This window comes from Agelaius tricolor, unplaced genomic scaffold (assembly GCF_023055355.1).
Source record: "Agelaius tricolor isolate 1412-34295 unplaced genomic scaffold, bAgeTri1.0.p SCAF_17, whole genome shotgun sequence".
In the NCBI taxonomy this organism is placed as follows: domain Eukaryota; kingdom Metazoa; phylum Chordata; class Aves; order Passeriformes; family Icteridae; genus Agelaius; species Agelaius tricolor.
The window spans coordinates 8971431-8989484 of record NW_027269277.1 but is presented as its reverse complement, the minus strand read 5'-3'; the positions used below and the strand labels follow the sequence as shown (position 1 = coordinate 8989484).

The following is an 18054-nucleotide window of genomic DNA, read 5'->3' as shown; positions in this document are numbered from 1 at the left end:
CTGAGGAAAAAAAAAGGCACAGGGAGAGGAGAGACGAAAGTGAAAAGGAGAAACAACTTGAGACCAGAATCTCTGGGGGGAGGAGATAACAGCCAGGACGGAGGTAGTAGCAGAGATTTGCTCCGAAACGGGATGTTCTGTTTCTTGTAAGAAAAAATCCCAAACAAACAAACCAAACCAAACCAAAAATCCTCCCCCCCCCCCCCCCGCAAAAAAACCCCCGCAAACCAACAAAAACAACCAACCGAAAAATTCCAGTCAAACTGAAAGCTATGTTCAGTATCTTCTTACAGTGCAGCCAACAGAACAGTGTCAGATGACTCAGTCTGCATTCTCTGGCAAGAATGCTCTTCTGCTGATCCAATGGAGTATTCCTAGATCAATAAAAGAGCTAAAAGACAGCTCTCCAGAATTGCATCTCTTTCCAGGAACTCAGCTACCTTATGGTGTTGTATTTTCTTGATGAGAAGAAAGCATTTAACATCAAGGAGGAGAAAATCAGCAATAAATGGGTATAACTTGCTTAACATGATTAGTGCTTGGAAACAGAAGATTTCAAACACTACTGTAAGACTTCAAAGAAAAGGGTGATATTTCTTCCAGGGTTTTTCTTTTGTTGCACAAGACAAACATCAACTTAAGATTCTTACTGAGCACTGGTATTTTCCATACAGTCTTCCCATTTCCATTACTCATTTTGGGGCAAGTTTTTCCATACTTGTTCTGGCTGATAAAATGAATCATCAGTTGACCTCAGCCTCCTGCAGCAATCCTTGGAGAAGGAGGTGGTTGGTGTGAGTCTGTTATTTTTTCTCCTATGTAAAGGGACCTGCTAAAATAAAACCAGTCATATACTAAAAAAATGGATATGTTCAAGGTCAGGTTGGATAGAGCCCGGCTGCTGTGGTGCTCGGGCAGCCCAAGCTGGGTCCACACCTGCCCGGGGTCCAGAACGACCAAGGAAGTGCGGACGGGTCCATCAGGACCACATGGGCTGCACCACTGGGAGCCGACAGCCGCACCATGCAGAGACAGGACAGCGCTTTCCCACCGGGAAAACACCAAGAAGCCAGTGCTAAACCAGGGAAAGGCTGGCATGAACCCTCACACACCTATCACTGGTGAGCAGTGATGGATGAACTACCTTTGCTCCAGGACAAAGGAAAACACGTCATTGCACCACAACCAAGCCTTTGCTCTGCCTGAGCGAGGCAGCTCCGAGGAGCAACTTTCTCTCTTTGGCTTATTTTTAATACAAGGCACACACACGATGCCCACAGGCCGAAGATGCCGGCAGCAGGCGGCTGCAGCCGGGGCCGGGCAGGTCAGGGGCGAGGGGCCGGGCAGGAGGAGCAGCCCCTGGCACCTCCTGGGCCTCGCTTCGTGAGGATCACCCGTCAAAGCGCTCAGAGCGCCCGGCGGGCAGGCAGCGGCCGCGCTGCGGAGCGGGCGGAGCGGAGCGGAGGAGCCGCGCCCCGGGGCGGGCCCGTGGGCGAGCCGCGCTCCGCCCCGGGTGGCGGCCGCAGGGCTGGCGGTGCCGCGGCGGCCGGAGGGTAAGGGCGGCCGGCCCGGGGAGCGGGACGCTGCCGGCGGAGGGCGCTCCGGGCCCGGGTGGGGCGAGCCGGGCCGCGGTGCTCGCTCCGCCAGGGAAAGTTGTCGCGGCTGCTGGGGTGGTTCCCGTTGGCTCCGCTGGGGCTGCCCGGAGCCCGCAGGCCTGCCGGGACGGGCGGGCCTCGCCTCCCACCGCTCCGGTGCTGGGGGGAAGGCGGCGGGCTGGGCCGGGGGAGCCCGGCCCGTGCGGAGGGCGCGGCGGGCCTGGGCCTGGGCGTTCCTGGAGCAGGAACTGCCCGGCCCGGCCCGGCCCGGCCCGGCCCGGCTGCTGCGGCTCTCGGGCAGCCCGAGCTGAGTCCGCACCTGCCCGGGGCTCGCAGCCGGGGCGGGGCAGCGGGGCCCCCGGCCGCGGCTCCCGCTGAAGCTGCCGAGGGCTGAGCCCTGCCCGCTGGGTGCCCTCGGCGGCTGCCGGAGCTCGAGGGACTGCGGCCTTCAGTGGCTCCATGCATTGGGCTGGGGGTTTGTGTTATCCTCACCTCAGCGGTGCTCGGAGGGTTCGCTTCAAAACGCTCCTTTATTGCAATGTTCGTGAGAGCAGCGGCACTTGTGATCATCGCTCCTTTTCAGTTAATTTTGCATAGAGCGGGCTGGATAAACTCATTTTTTAAAAATTAGTTTAAAGCTCTTCTTTAGACTTCTCCAAGTGAGTTTCTGGTAAGTGCTTGTCATAGAATCACTAGGGTTGGAAAAGCCCTCTAAGATCACAGAGTCTAACCAGTAACATTTACCGTGTTTACTGCTAAAGGATACCCCCAAGTGCCATAGCCACAAACCATTTGTAGGCTTCCAGGGATGGTGTTTACAGCCTCTTCCAGTGCCTGATCACCATTTCAGTGAAGTTTTTCCTAATATCCGATCTAAACCTCCTCTGATGTAATGTGAGGCCATTTGCTCTCACATTACTTGAGGGAGGTGACCGACTCCCACCTGGATCCAGCCTCCTTTCAGGTGGTTGTAGAGAGCCATAAGGTCCCCCCAAGCCTCTTTTTCTCCAGGCTAAACAACTCCAGCTTTTTTCCCCTGCATGATGAACTCTGCTGCTGGGGATCAATACATACAGATCCCACATTGCATTAGCTTATAGTGCTCCTACATACCCACCTCTGCAGAATTGAAGTATTTCCTCTGCCTTGAGCTTGCCTTCACCTCTGCTGGTGAGACTGCTCAGGGGCTACGCTATCCATGAGAGCATGAAAAATAACCTAGGAAAATATGATTTTTTTTTTTCTCTTTAAGATAACCCTTTATCCTGACCTGGTTGATGGTATGGTCTCTGTTGTGATGGCCCAGGGCCTGGCATGAGTGACCAGCTGGGAAACTGGGGATGGTAAGAGCTGTTTGAGATAGCAGTACAGTGAGCAAATTTGAAGGGTGCCTTTGGAACAATTATTCCCACTACTTGCATGTTGCTCATATGAACTATGTGAGTGTTTCAGTTAGATATTACCAGGTTGTTAATTTCTCACAGAAGTGTAAATTTGTTTTAAAGTATGAATTTAGGTTACACAATTTAGCCTGTTGTAAGATAAGGACAGTTCAGCCTTCAGTTATTGTAGTAAATCCTAGTGCAAGGGCAGATGTGTTCCAAAAGTTTTTACCATGGCAGAGTGGCTAAAAGGAAATAATAATCTGATAAAGGGGTTGAAAGTCAAATTCCTTGTGATTTGTCAGTTGCAGCAGTTAAGGTAGTGGCTTATTGATATGTCAGGGTTGATTCCAAAAGGCCATTCTGCTGAGCAGCAATTCAGTGGATCAGCCAGTACATAATTCTATGCCTTGTTCACAGTTATGTAGAGAGAAGTTTCTGATGCTTGAAGAGCTCCTGGCTCTGAGCACAAGTGGGGAAGAGCAGGGGTAATGGTGTGCACTAGTAAACCACTGTAGCTTACTCAGCTCTATGAAGAGAGTTTAGGGCTTTTAGGTGATTTATTGCATATGGTTGCAGCTGTGATGGTGTAAGGATATAAATGAAAGAAGATTTGCAAGGGCAGGATAATATATCAGTTGGTTTAATAGAAGATGCAGTTGCAAAACAGAACAAGAATTTTGTGTACACCAAGTGGTCTCCAGGCTTGACATTCATATCTCTGCAGGTTGTAACAACAGAGTCCTGGAGGTTTTAGCCTGCTGCACCACAAATCTTAGTGGGTGGCAGAAGTTTGGCTGGCACTAACTTGGTGGAAAGCTTTTTATCTTAATGCACAGTGGGCAGAAAGGACTTTAGAGATCACTCACTGCTTCAGTTTTATAGAAAGTGATTGGGTATCTGCTTTGCTTATATGAGACACTGGAGGTGTGTCTGTGTACATACACAGATGTGTGAAGAGATTAATCCTGAGAGATTCAGTTGTGCCTGACAAACTTACAATTAACTTACAGTTAATTCTGGGTGCATTTGGCTGCAGTTCCCTAACAGGAGTGATTCTGTGCTGTAGCTGCTGCTGCCACAGATTCCTGGTTATTTTATGTAATGTTAATTGCACTAGCCTTTTCTTCAGTACATATGTGGGTTTTTTTCTTTGTCATTTTCAATAAAGTGTAGTCACCCTCTTTTATCAAACAGTCTCTGAGCTTGTCTTCCCTTGCACATGCTGAAAGCAAACAGGCATTTTTCAAGTAACAGTATAGTTTATAACCACCTCCCCAGGGCAGCAGGAGTTCTGCATCCCCAGGACAGCAGGGCTTCCCCCCACATAACAGTGACTTGGGAAGACAAACACCATCACTCCAAATGCCCCCCTTCCTCCTCCTCCTCCAGCTTTATTGCTGAGCATGAGGCCATATGGTCTGGGATATTCTTTGGGTCAGTTGGGATCAGCTGTCCTGGCTGTGTCTCCTCCCATTTCCTTGCTCACCCTCAGCCTCCTCACTGGTGGGGTGGGTAAGGAGCAGAAAAGGCCTTGGCTCTGGGTAAGCCTTGCTCAGTGATAACCCCTGAATTACTCTTGTAATACCTCTTAAATGGGACCCTCCTGCTAATCTGTAGGGGAGATTTGTTAAATTAAGAATTAGATCCAAATGATTAGTCTCTAGTTGTGTCCTTGGGGACAAACAATCATGTGATGCTGTTGTCTTGGCAGTGCTTATAAACAAAACCCAAGAGTAGAAACTGTTTGAAGAGACAACTTTCTAACTGTGGGGATCAGTTGGGTGTGTGTAATTTATGGTTTTTTAAAACATGTTATTTAAGCAAACGACATTCCCTGTTAGCCGCATGTGATTCTTGATGACTGTTTGCTTATTATTAGCACTTCAAAAACTTACATCAAATTCCCCAGGATGCACAACGTAAAACAAGAGTTATCTAAATTGTCCCATATTGATAATTACCTAGAAAAAGACGTGGTGATGAAAAGAAGTTCAAGAGAGAAAAAGGAAAGCTAAGCACAAGAGGAGAGAAGAGAGGCAGATAGATGGAGATGAGGAACATCCCCCAAAGCAGCAGAAGGAACCAGCTGAAGAACAGCACTGGCCAGAGAATATGCCTGAATGGGAAGAAAGGAAATCCCTGCTAGCTCAGAGAAGAGTGGAGTCTGTCAGACTGCTTACAGTGCTGTTAAATCGTGTGAAAGTAAGACGATTTTAAAACGTATTTTAAACTTTTAAGGATATCTGTTAGAGCTTGAATAATTCACTAGACATTTGATATCTTGATGCTATTCAGGAGACTGCTTTGGGGCTGACTGGACACTGAGAAGGCCTGAGGTCCTTATTTTGTGACAATCTGTTCTCAGTCTTGCCCTGAGAGCAAACATAGTGCATTTTCACCCAGAAACTTTGCCTTTGGTGCTTTTTCAAGACCTTGTCTTTACTGAGTAAAAAATAGGGCTGGAATGGCTGTTTTAGCTCTATTAGACTTGATCTAGTGTTGCAAGCAAGGAATTTTGGAGTGGGGACATAAGTGATACTCTCTCTGCTTGTTTTGGTCTCAGGTCTACAAGTGACTGAGCTAAATTGGCACAGATTATACCCTTTGGATTTCTAATAGCCTCTTCTTTTTTCTTGGCCAGCACTCATTACCAGGCTTATTTGATTCAGATAATGTCTTGAGAAAGTCAGCAGAGAAGTGATAAAAATTTGAGTGTTTTGCACACAGATTAATGTTTGCAAGTTTAATTTAGTGCTTTGGGCAAAAAAGGTTTCAAATGAAAACAGGGCTTTTAATTTCTAATATGGCTTTGTCTCCACTATTTGCAAAGAAAAATTTGCTTGCAGCTTTTAACAAGTGTGTAATGTAAAAGATTTCTAAAGGACTGTAATTTACTATGAGTTGAAGTCGGAGGCTACCCTTGCCATTCTGTGTGAATTTTAGGGCCCCATTACATCTGACATTGGCCTTCTTTAATTACGAATGTGATGTGTTAAATAAATTTCTATTTTCTTGGTTTCGCAGTTGGCAAGTCAAAAAGTGGATCCTTCACTGGGTGTAAAGAAGGACAATTCATTTTCTGAAACAGCATTTAAAGACATACAGCAGGAGCTGATTAACTCCCTTTATCGTACGCACAAAGAGCTGAAACGTGTGGAGTTTAAGTGCCCATTAGCCCAAAAAGGTAGTGCTTTATGCTGTGAGGAAGGAGATGTGAGTAACTTCCATGCACCTGCTTGTCACATAGTCAGGACAATTTTAAATGATGCCTCTGCAGCCCCGAGCTCTGATGGACTGCCTGGCAGAGATGTGTGCAACTCCTCCCCCAGAGGCTGCGCGCCCCTGCTGATCACGGTCACCCAGCACGGCAGGGTCATCCAACCTCTCCCTGGAAGGCACCACCCAGCACTGGATGTAGTTCACACCCAGACAGTGTCTGAGGAAGATGATTGCAGAAAGCAAAAGGTTTATGAGACTGATGAATTCATCCATTATTTACTAAACTACTATCAGACACCACACTATGCACGTGTTTGCTTAGAGCCAAAAACCACTGTGAACAAGTCCCGGTGGAAGCGAGTGGTGTCTGATGATGGTGGTGGGTTTGACAGCAGCTTGAGTAACAAACATGGTCAGCACTTCAGAGAATTGAGTCCTGTACAAAACCTCCACAAGAGAAATTGTAGTAGTGATAGTAATTATAGCCTGGTGATAACTCTTGGGGAACTTGAGTCAACAGACAAAGTGTTAGAAAGCAAGGTCTATGGGGGCAAGCTTGCAAAAAAGCTGCAGGTGCAGAGGAATGACTCACTCACTGTTGATACTGTACCACATGCTGGACTGAATCATTCTTTGGAGTGCACTACTGTTACTCATAATGAGGAATTCAAACAAGAAGATGGTAAAGATGAAGGCACTGTACCATATGGAACATGTAGATCTGCTTGCAGATTAAAGGATTTGCTGGAAGAGATCAGTGATTCTGAGTGCTTTAGAGAGGCATATGGCAGCTCAGTGAAGAGAGCAGAAAGAAGGTATGAAGAAATTTACAGCAGTTGTAATAAAGGGTGCTTGTCTGCAAGAGCTGGGGAAAGAGAATTACTGGTTTGCCATAAAAATGTAGCTCTGGAAGGTCAAGAGAAGGAAATCAGCCAATGTAACTCCTGTTCTAATTCTGTCCATGAGGGCTTGGCAAGGCAGTGTGAACGTAAACTTAAAAAGTCATGCAAGAGGTCTAGTAGTAAATTAAGATATGAAGGAAAGAAAAGTGAGAGACAATCCAGGGAAAAGGAGAAAAATGCTCATAAAATGAAGAAAAAGCGAAAAAAGCTTTCTTCTAATCTTTTATCTGATGAATGTGGCTTTTCAGAGACGGACAGTTGCATGCAGCTGGAGTCGCTCAGAAAGATGCAGAGAAAATGTAAGAAAATATTGCACAAAAAAGTGAAATTCAAGACACATCACACCTCTCTGGCAGAACCAGATGTTACCCCTCATGATGGCTCACCCCTTCAGGAGACCCTCCAGAGGAGAGGTGAGAGAGGGGGACACCACAGCTAAGGGGACTCAGTTTGACAGCTCTGTGCTGGTGAGGTTGCCACAGTTCTTACAGTGATTAATGGTTTTTGATTTTAAAAGGTGTAAGAATGGCATTAAAAAAAAAAAAAACAGTGCAACTTCTCTGCAATTAAGGTTTTGTTCAGTTTAGCTCTGAAACATGCAGCTGCAGCTCAAGAGTAGTATTTGTCTAATTAACTTAGCACAGTATCTGTCCTGGGCATTAGCAGATAGTGGTTACAACATGCATGGTAACAACATGCTTTAGACAACTAAAACACTGATAGACAATTCAATGTGTGGCACAGCTGTGTAGGAAGTACTGTCTCAGGTGAGTAAATTTTTACACAGCTAAAATACATCTGATGTTCATACAGGATTGCTACTTGCTGTTCTTACAGCCTTTTTTACAATTTGCTGTGCTTCCAGTTGGTTGGTGGATACCCTTACAGCCTGACAAACTCATTTCAAGTAACTTTTTCTTATCTACAGGAGATGAGAGGAAATTAATGTTGAGAAGAGAGATGGATGCAGATGTCAGAGGATGCCCTCTATTTCCTCTTGAGATAATTCAGACAAACCCCTTCTCAGATACTTTCTGTGGAGGAGAGCCCAGAAGAGGATGCTGAACAGCTACTGTATTATAGCGCTGAAGTTTTTATAAACAAGTGGGAGAAGAAAGCCCTTTGATCATTAAAAGAAATATGAACTACTGGGTTGGTTTTTGATTTTTTTTTTTTACATAATTCCTTTGGTTAGAATATCTAACTGGTGAAGTGAGCCACAGAAGCAGAATTTGTGTTTGCCTTTTGGATAACTTCTGGACCAAAACTTTCCCCAGAGCCAGAACAAACTTTCATGGACTAGTGGCTAAAGAACTTGAAAGGACACAGACTGAGATCTTGGAGCATTACACTTTGATTGAATGCACAGAATCATGTAAATTACAGTATTTACTAATAATGAGTCATTAGGAGAAAACCTAATTGTCAATCTTAGAGCAAGCATATGAAGTGCCTCCTCTGTCAGATTGTTATATTGGTGGGACTGGAAGGTGTGGGGGACATTTATACTCAATTTTAAGAAGTAATAGATTTCCAAATGTGAAAAAAGTCCCATCTTCTGGAAAAACCACACTAGAAGAATCCTTGTTTTCTATTCACAATTCTAGAGGTGTTTCTGAAAACTTGCTGGCTTTTGGAGGATTTCACTGAACTTATGCTCGGTATAGTGCTCCCAGGAATCTGAATGGTTGTCTAAGCAAAGCTCTGGGTGTTAAATAATGAAAGGGCAGTGCATCTCAGCCTGCTGACAGTCCCCATGTAAATGCAGATTGACAGTTCACAAGATTTTGAAGGCACATATAGTGAGGTAGCTGTTTAGTATGAGTTTGCCTACAAATGCTTTCCAGAGGAATTGTGAAATGTTGTCAGAGTTGTGCTGCATGTAAGATAAAAATGGGAAAATGCAGTCTAGGAGCTTGAGTTATATCTGTATTTATTCATCTGGCTATATCTAGAAGACAGCCACAATGGCTTTTGGACGAAGTCCCTTAGCAAGGTACAGAGTTGAAGTTCAATACACTGATTATTACAGCTTTCATTTTATTATGCTTTATTTATTACATGTCAGTAGACAAAGTTAATGTGAAAATGTTGCCTTCATTACATAAGATCTTACCCATGTTTGTAACTTCTGCTCTAATAAATAGTAATAAAAAAGAATAATTGTAATTGCTCGTGGTAGATAGATTTTCCCCCAGTCTTCAATTCTGGTGATTCCTACAGGCTTCTAAGCCAGGTTTTATCAGTCTTTCTGGTCCTATGTTCAGATGTTGAGTGCCTTTTCAGGGTCATGAATGACAAATGGTTGCTACTCAAAGTACTGTTAATCTATTACTTCAATCTAAAAAATGTTATTTTCTTGACAGAAATATTTTTTGACTATTTTGGAGAACCTTTATGCCCCTCTTAAGTCTCCCCTTTAGTATTTTATACAGCTATAATGAAGAGGGACTATTGTATTTGGTGACCATGTAAAATGTTTTCAGTTGCACTGATGTGACATACCAAGGGTGTTTTCTCTATATGCAATATTTGCAGATTAAAGATAACAAAACTTCCCCCTTAGTCAATCTATAAAACACAGTTTTATGTCCATGAGTACCCATTTCCCATGGACATGCCTTTTGGTGACAGGTGAGGAAGGAACTAAAGATTTCCTTCAGTGTAAATTTCTAGTGTTTTATCAACATGCTGTCACAACAAATAAATACTCCATTCCTGTAATTGCTTCAGGCATTCACCTGTATTGACTGAAATTGATAGAGGATTTGCTTTGTCTCCCAAGTCCTCATTCCATGTAAAGCATTGTTAGTTAATAAAATATGCATGCACTTTAAAATGTGAGACATCATTGTAATCTTCATACCCAAAGAGAACTTCTGTGTTTCCTATTTGACATTATTTAGAACCTGATTTCAGGTGTTTAAATAATAATTTCACTTTTCACAAAATCATGGAATGGTTTGGATCAGGACATTAAAAACCATCTTGTTCCAACCCCCATGCCAAGGGACAGGCACCTTCCACCTGCTCCAAGCAGTGTCCAGCCTGGTCTTGAGCACTTCAAGGGATGGGGCATCCAGTTTCTCCTGGCAGCCTCTGCCACAGCCTCCCCACACTCACAGGGAAGAGTTTCTTTTTCCTGTCAGCACATTTACTATGAGCCCCACCTTTTCATACACTGGACTACTTAATATGATTTTATTATCCTGAAGCCTAATCTTTAAAGATACATGTAACAGCTTGCTTTAAAACTTTTAGAATGCATGGCTTTGTAGATTGGATTTTAGTTGTTATAGATACAAATGTCACATCCCACGCATGAAAGTTACAGAATATTTTGGCAATTAAAATATTTATTAGATGAAAAGATGCATTAAGAGCAGTGTTTATATAGTTCAGCAATGGAAATGTAAAACATTTCTGGTATAATTTCACACCTTTCAGTTTGAACCTGACCTGTGCTGTTGTGCCCAGCTGCTGTTTCAAGAGGCTGGGTGCTTTTTATTGAAACACTGTTTACTCTGACATGTATGAAGTTGGGCCTGAGACTGCAGATCTTGCTATCAAATCTAATTTTCTGTACAGAACTAGTGAAAATGCCTCCTCATAGAGCTGGTATGAAGTGGGCTGAACAATGCTTTGTTACTGAAAGTACGTGACCTGTGGGTAGTATGTACCTTGTGCTGAATGCTGAAGCCAAAATCCTACAGGCTGGTTTGAAAGCAGAAGTACACAAGGCCCATTATTAAATCAGTCCATCTGCTTGAAATAAAATACAGCAATTATGATATAAAGCCTTTTCTTCTTAATCCAGGGATTCCAGGCAATGCATAGAAATGCCTCACCTTTCATAAAACCCCTTACATAATTTACAACAGAAGCATTCAATACTGAACAACTTTTTTGTTTAACTGAAACAGCAGGAAGTAAGAACTAATAAAGGTGATTACAGGCAGGTGAAGCCCAGGTGAAAGAATATCTGAATTTTACAAAGCAGGTAACAGGATGGTTGAAAATAAGATACGACTCAGTTGTTTTGATTTGTCCTGGAATAGATCTTTGTGACAGGTGTTGGACACGTCACATGAGGGAGATTAGTGATATTGTCTGCCTTGAATTGGTCATCCTGTCCTGCCTGGTTAATGTACAGCCTGATAAGCTGCCATGGTTCTTTTTGCATAATCATTGCTGCCAGTCACTGTTGAAGGAAGGGTTCAAGTTGTAATGAACAGACTAAAAAAGAACCTAAACCCCATCCATTTTCTTCAACACTTTGGAAAGAAGTAAACCCCATGCCTGCTGCTTTATGAGCATCTTTTGTGACACACTTCTCCTTTCACAAGAAATTTTCTCCTTTCCTTGAAAAAGTAACAATCTTACCAAAGTGTCATACCTCCTCCCCAAGAAGTATTAACAATGAGCTTTGTCTTGTGTTACTGCATGTTTTCTGCATAATTTTTGTTGCTATTTTTCTTTGTGATGCATAATGTTCTGATGTACAGACTAATCCTTAAAATAGTTTTCAGTTCCTCAGAAGATGTTACAGAGTAACTTTAGAGTCAGGTGGTTGAGTCCACTCAGGTTACAGTCTTCCAAAGCTCCAGCTTTTGCTCAGTATTAACAATTACTTGGGGTTTTTTTCTGCAATAAAGCATGTTCTCTATTTAATATTCTGTCAAAATTTTACTAGCAAACTGCATTTACAAGCATTCCATTAGAACATATTTTACTCAATCTATGCATTGGATAATGTGACATATCAGAGAAAGACAATATAAAACTTGAAACATTAGGGGAGTATTAAATATAATAATAAAATATAACATTTGGTTGCAGTAAATAAAAACAAACTCCACCGTTATGCAAGAGTATTTTATTTTCTGCCTTAAACAAATAAAAGCCCATTTCCAATTTGAGGTAAACCATTAGTAGTAGTTTGCAAAGAGTATAAATGTCTCTAAAAATAAAACAGCAACACAAAGGTCATGACAAGGCCTATGTGTGTCTCCAGACCTTTGTCAGGTAGTTCATACAGTACCACTTTACACAACTCTGCTCAAACAACCTTGCTCTTCATTGGAAGGCCCAGTGCAACCAAAAGGAAATCCCAGGACGGTGTTGGGACTGAGGGAGAGTCAGTTGTCCTCACCACAGATGTTCTCAGGCACTTTAATATGTTGTGTCAACTCGTTTATGAAAGCTGCTGTTGTGCAACACACTCTACTTCAGAACACTTCTGCCTAGTTTGCACCTTCCCACCCAGGACTCAGTTCATCCTTTTGGGCATGTTGCCAAATTGAAACAACCAGATAGTCGAGTCAGAGAAATGAAACAGAGGGAACTACACCAGACAGGCACCCTGGACATTCTGCACTAGCAGAATCACCTGGACAATAAACAAGTTCACAAATGATCAGGAGATTGTTAGTTATCTTGGAATTTTTATGTTTTACAGAAGTATTTTGGATGATAAACATTTACGTTTTTCCTTGGTCATATCCATTTATCCAGCCCTCTCTGGTAGGAGGGAGGTCACTTAGAAAAAAACCTAATAATTAAGCACAGAGGTAAGCCAAGAGAGCAAATAAGTAAAAAGCAATCAAAGGTCAGGTCCACAGGTATAGCACTGCTGGTTATGCATGAGATTGTGTCATTTCTTTGAATGGCAACATTCCAAACCAAAAAAGGCCTCAATGCAGAAACAGCTTACACTGTTTTACTTCGTACAGGAAACTCCTGTAAGTTACATTGACCAGTAATGTTTTTCTGCTAGGTAAAGGTGCATGTACAAGAGCACTTGCTAATCATGCCATACCAGCAACTTCTTGGGTTTTAGGCCTAGGAATCAAGAGCAGCTGATCTTCCAGGTTTAATATAATTCCATTAACATTCCATTAACATAACATAGGAGCACTTTTTGCTGAGAAGAAAATCAAATGAACAATAGTCAAGTCACACTCCATGTGTGTGTGTAAAGGTGTACCTTTAGGGATACCTAGTTCAACTCATTATCTAAACTTTTGTAACACTATAAATGTACTTTAAAAGTGAACAGAGAATATTAGTCTATGCAGAATTATGCATGTTGAATACATCAAGCATTCATCAGTCTTTATTAAATACTTAAAAGTGATTTAACCTCAAAAAATTCCTAATCTTTTTTAAAAGCAGTTAGTGTTTCATCTGTAAATCACTAATGCAATGACTCAAAAGCCAAATTATCTTACATAATAATGAATTACACTGCACAACAAATAAGTACGATGCTTTGTGAACAAACAAAACATAGTCCCTTTTCTAAAGGAATTACAGCCCAGGTAAGATCTGTCAGATCCTGCAGAAGCTAACACAAAAGAAGATTTAGTGGTGTTTGTGTTGCATATGTGAAGTGAGTCATGTGCTTGTCTCCACAGTGATAGGTTGGTAATGAAAAACTTGATTCCAACCTATTTTGCACTAAAGGGTGATAGCAGGAAAACAGTCCTTTATTGCCAAAATTGCAGTTTACTTTTGCACAGACATTTGTCATGCATACTTCTTATGTGGGTTTAAAGGAAGACAGATCATAGACCTTAAGAACCTTCCCACTGAATTTGAAAAGGAAATCTTTGAAAAGAAACCATTCACTGTACCTCTGGACCTTTTGTAAGCCTTGCTGCTGCTGCACCTTGTGAAACAGAAGTGGAATGTTACAAATGATCCATTATGGTTCAAAAATAGATTGTTCCACACTGCAGTATCTACTCTTTCTTTGCATCCTGGGCATCTTTCTCGTCTTCATCAGAGTACACAGTGGGTTCCTCCCCCTCCTTCAGCAGCTTACCAACATGATGATACTTAACTGGGGAAAAAAAAAACAACAAGTAATTTTCTGTCCTGAAGAGACACGTTTATAAACTCCTCCAACTGTTTTCTGAATGAATAGGATAGCTGTATTTCAATAAAACAGCTCTGAGCAACTTGTTCCAAACACTGGGGGAAAGGAGAAAAGCTAAGATCAACTACTACCTGAACTACTATTACTGCTGTCATAAGAATCATGTGAAGTGAATGTAACTCTCATTTTATTGCCTAAACCAAAAGATGAATAAACACAAACTGAGGGAACCACCAGCCAAGGAAATAGAATCCTGGATTAGATTATTTCTCTTGCCAATGTTAAAACCAACGGCGTTGTTAGAATATTTACATTATTAAATATGCACATACATATGTGCACACATACACAGCTTGGAAGGGGTTTTATTTTCTGTAATGTGTATTACAAATATTCAATAGGATAGAAGGGAGATAATTTCTCCCAAAGATAGAGATGGGTCTGTAATATGATTATGTGATTAAGTCTCTGATTTATTTTCTATCTCCTTCTGAGCATGTAAAAATGCCAAGACATGTAAGGACTGAGAGCTGTATTATGTTGCCTATCTGTCAACTTCAACAAAGAAAAAGAACCCCCTGATTTCAGGTATTTCAGACTAGCAATGTTGTTATAACAATTTAAAGCAACTATTTGCCATATTTAATAGCAACACAGTAATAAAAACAGTCAGTCAGTCCTGATGCTTAACACTTCCAAAGGTAGATTTTAACACTAGCTCAAGTCATACATTTGATAGCACAGTTCTGGTTTCTGCAACAAGCTTGTTAGCATAATAAACCAGCCATTCAGTGTGGTGTGATCAACAGTCTTAATTAAAACAGGAAGAGGGCCAAAATAGTAGGGGCACATCAGGTCAGGATGGAGATTTCTAATGACATCAAGTGGAGAAAACCCCATTGTAGCTGGTTATAGTAAATCTTTCAACACTAGATTTAAAAAGAAAACATATTTTATTTCCACTATACTAGTGACTGGTATATGCAATTTCCATCATTTATACATACACACACACACACACACACACATATATATATATATATATATATATATATATATATATGATGCTTCCAGCTGGTTACAGCCTTTTAACTATTGCTTCCCCTATTACCAGTGAATGACTTCTTTGTAAATAGGTTTAAAATTGCTTACAAGTGAATTGTGACTCCCAGTCCCTCAAGGTCTCTTGCTGTGTAGCGTTGAGGTCAGAGAGGTCATCATAGGTATCCCTCAGTGCCTCCTTATCCAGGCAGAAAGTGGCAAGACCTCGGGATGCATCTCTTCCAGCAAAAATCCCATAAGGGCCCTCTTTGAAATAAAAACATAAACAGCATTATTGCAGAGGCAATGGAAACTATGTTATCTTCATGAATCAGAGTGCCCAAACTAAAAGAGATGATGAGTTTCTACCATGAGCCATGCATCAGATGCCTCAAGCTTCTGAAATGCTTTAAAGTTTTATTCTAATTGGTAATAAGAGAAAACAGAGGAAGAGGACAAGAAACAAAATAATGGAGAAGGATACTGAGGTTTGCTGAAACATCAGGACAATGAACCACACAATGGTGCATGGCATATATAAACAGGGTAAGGATAAGCATACAGACTGGGACACACATCCTTAGAATAAGGAACAGAGGAAGGATTTCTATGTCTGGGGTGCAATGAAAATTTTCTAATGGATACTTCTGATTTGAGATGAAAGGATGGCTTGACAGAAAATATAGTGGAAGTGGAACTACGAGAAATTACCAAGTTGGAGGAAACATCTATTAAAACAAAATGTAAGATGAACTCAAATGATCAAAACATTAAACTCACAGCAGATAAGAGACATCAAGATAAACTCTTGCTAAACTTCATTAATGATTGACTTGCTTGCATGACAAGCCAAAAATTGAGATACTGCATGTTCAACTAGACATTCAAAGTTCTTCTAAAAGGAGCTTAAAGAAGTTAGATGTGAACTCTGGTTATTGCAGAGCACATGCCAACTTCCAGAGTGTGCTTTTTCCTAAATTAATCAAAAGAATCTTACTTTTCCATTAAAATGAAAATCAAACTAGCCAGACATTGTGATGAGCCATTCAGCAATCAGATGCAACAGACAGCTTTTGCTATCATCAAGGAAGGCAGCATCTAAAGCTTGGACCTTATGTCAACTGGATTTTAGGTTGAACAAATACAGAACTGCACATCTAACTCACTGTACATATCATCCTGACTGCTGCACAATGCAAAGTTACAGCCTGGCATCATTCAGTCTCGTCTATCTCTGGTCCAAAAGCAGTAACTGATAACACCTCCAAAAACGATGTCTCCTGCATTTTTCTCCTTGTCTCTTAAGCAGCACTGGCTTACTGCAGCTACCAGGCTGTCTGGACAGCTCGAGAGTGGTTATGCCAGGCAGATCCTGGTACAAATCAGCAAGCCTCAGTGAGCAGCTTTAACAGGCAGTCTCTGATAAAAATAAAACCCCATGGCCGCATGGAGGTGATAAAACTCTTTCATCTGGGTGCACATAGTCCCAACCACCTCATCACAGGCTGCTCTACGAGCATAGGTTATTCAATCTTTGCACGTTTGAACTATGCTCCTGGTAGAAAGCTGTTTTAATCTAAATTGCCAACTATTTAGTATAAATATTATGCAATAGCGGGATACACACTGAAAGTTGGAATGGAATGTCAACACTGAGAGAATACTTCGCTTCTGCTGCCTGCCATCAGGCGAAGGCAACCCAGGCCGACAAAGCCGCCCAAACTCTTATGGTACGTGTAGCCTGCCAGGGGCAAACACCGAGAATAATGAAACAACGTAAAGTGGCAAAGCCGGAGTTTCTACAGCACCGGGCCCCGACTCTGGACCCGGGCGGCAGCAGTCACCCTGCCCGCCGCTCACCGGCTCGCAAAGGCGCGCAGCCTTCCCGGCGCCAAGCACCGGCCGAGCCCTTCCAAAGCTCCACATGGGGACCGGGATGGGGTGAGCGCTGATCCCCGCCGAGGGAAGGCGCTCCCGGCCAGCACCGGCCCTGACCCGCCCGCGCTTCCCCGGCCGGTGGCCCCGGGCACAGCGTGCGGAGAGCCCGGGCCGGGCCCGCCCCGCAGCCCCCGCCCTCACCGGGCCCGTAGAACTTCCTGGCGCGGGTCACGTCGAAGACTTTGCCGTTGACGGCCATGAGGATGCGCGGGTCGCTCACGCCGTCGAAGGGCCGCAGCTGCTCCAGGGTGAAGTCGCGGCGCTTCATCTTGGGCAGCGGCGGCGGGTCCGCCTCGCCCGCGGGCGCCGAGGGCCGCTCGCCCCGCAGGATCTGGTAGAGCAGGAAGAGGCAGAGGCCCAGCAGGCTCAGGTTGAGCGGGGAGCCCACGATCTCCAGCAGCAGCCCTCCGCCCTCGCCCGCCGCCGCCTCCTCGCCGGCCACCGCCACCTCCTCGCGGGCCATGGCGCTGCACTGTGCGACGGCTCCGCGGGCTCGGAGCGCGCAGCTCGGCACGGAGCTCGGAGCTCACCCGGCCCGGCGGGGCGGACCGAGGGGCGGGCGGTGGGCGCGGCGGGGCTGAGGCGCGGGCGCGGGGCCGCCCCCAGGCCGGGCCGAGCGGGCTCGGCTGGGCGGGCTCGGCTGGGCGGGCTCGGCTGGGAGGGCCGGGCGGGCTCGGCTGGGAGGGCCGGGCGGGCCGGGCGGGCTCGGCTCGGCGGCTCCGCGCCCACCGCCGGCGCTAGGTGGTGGTGCGGGACCGGCCGTGGCCGCGGCTCCCCGGCCGCTGCTCCCCAGGTCGGGTCAGGCCGGGCCGCTGCGGCGGCACTCGGTTCCACAGAAATGCCGGAAAAAATAACCTCGGGGTGGCGTTAGAGCCGTGTCGAGGCTGCCGCGATGCGCTGTGCGAGCCGCCCTGCTGGATGGAGGATGGAGGCAGGCTCAGCTCCGCGCTGCCAAACACTGAGACAGGAGGCAGCGGGCAGAAACTGATGCACTGGAAGTTCCACCTGAACACGAGGAAAACTTCTTTACTATGCAGTGATTACACAATGGAACCGATTGTCCTGAGAGTTCGTGGAGTGTCCCTCACTGTAGA

At 44.1% G+C, this 18054-nt stretch overlaps 2 protein-coding genes across 6 annotated transcripts; one reads left to right on the top strand and one right to left on the bottom strand.

Annotated features, from left to right (window-relative positions):
* Positions 1–1372: 1372 nt before the first annotated feature.
* LOC139597258 (A-kinase anchor protein 17B-like) lies at positions 1373–9270 on the top strand. Of its 5 annotated transcripts, none has more exons than XR_011681561.1 (6): positions 1373–1553; positions 2848–2938; positions 4946–5182; positions 6005–6445; positions 7350–7514; positions 8030–9270. XR_011681561.1 is itself a non-coding variant. In XM_071442361.1 (6 exons), exons 3-5 carry the CDS (start codon positions 5093–5095, stop codon positions 7402–7404), a joined length of 1155 nt encoding a protein of 384 aa, XP_071298462.1. In that variant the 5' UTR covers positions 1382–1553; positions 2848–2938; positions 4946–5092; the 3' UTR covers positions 7405–7514; positions 8030–9270. The 5 variants fall into 5 exon arrangements, 1 of the variants encoding a protein (XP_071298462.1); XM_071442361.1 differs by having other exon boundaries at positions 1382–1553; positions 6005–7014; XR_011681559.1 differs by lacking the exon at positions 1373–1553 and adding an exon at positions 1576–2265 and having other exon boundaries at positions 6005–7514.
* Positions 9271–11962: 2692 nt separating this feature from the next.
* On the bottom strand, positions 11963–17538 carry PGRMC1 (progesterone receptor membrane component 1). Its single transcript, XM_071442366.1, has 3 exons — positions 17102–17538; positions 15134–15289; positions 11963–13945 (listed from the first exon to the last, which is right to left on the bottom strand). The coding sequence occupies exons 1-3, from the start codon at positions 17421–17423 to the stop codon at positions 13845–13847; spliced, it is 579 nt and encodes a 192-aa protein (XP_071298467.1). The 5' UTR covers positions 17424–17538; the 3' UTR covers positions 11963–13844.
* Between the last annotated feature and the right edge of the window lie 516 nt (positions 17539–18054).

Bases quoted from the DNA above. Each gene is read 5' to 3' on its own strand.
- LOC139597258 (XM_071442361.1), top strand. From the start codon at position 5,093: ATGCCTGAATGGGAAGAAAGGAAATCCCTGCTAGCTCAGAGAAGAGTG. The intron at 5,183-6,004 runs GTAAGACGATTT...TTGGTTTCGCAG, and splicing joins TGCTGTTAAATCGTGTGAAA to TTGGCAAGTCAAAAAGTGGA. The intron at 7,015-7,349 runs GTATGAAGAAAT...GTGGCTTTTCAG, and splicing joins GTGAAGAGAGCAGAAAGAAG to AGACGGACAGTTGCATGCAG.
- PGRMC1 (XM_071442366.1), bottom strand. From the start codon at position 17,423: ATGGCCCGCGAGGAGGTGGCGGTGGCCGGCGAGGAGGCGGCGGCGGGC. The intron at 15,290-17,101 runs GTGAGGGCGGGG...TTTATTTCAAAG, and splicing joins CAGGAAGTTCTACGGGCCCG to AGGGCCCTTATGGGATTTTT. The intron at 13,946-15,133 runs GTAAGCAATTTT...TTTTTTCCCCAG, and splicing joins CTGGGAGTCACAATTCACTT to TTAAGTATCATCATGTTGGT.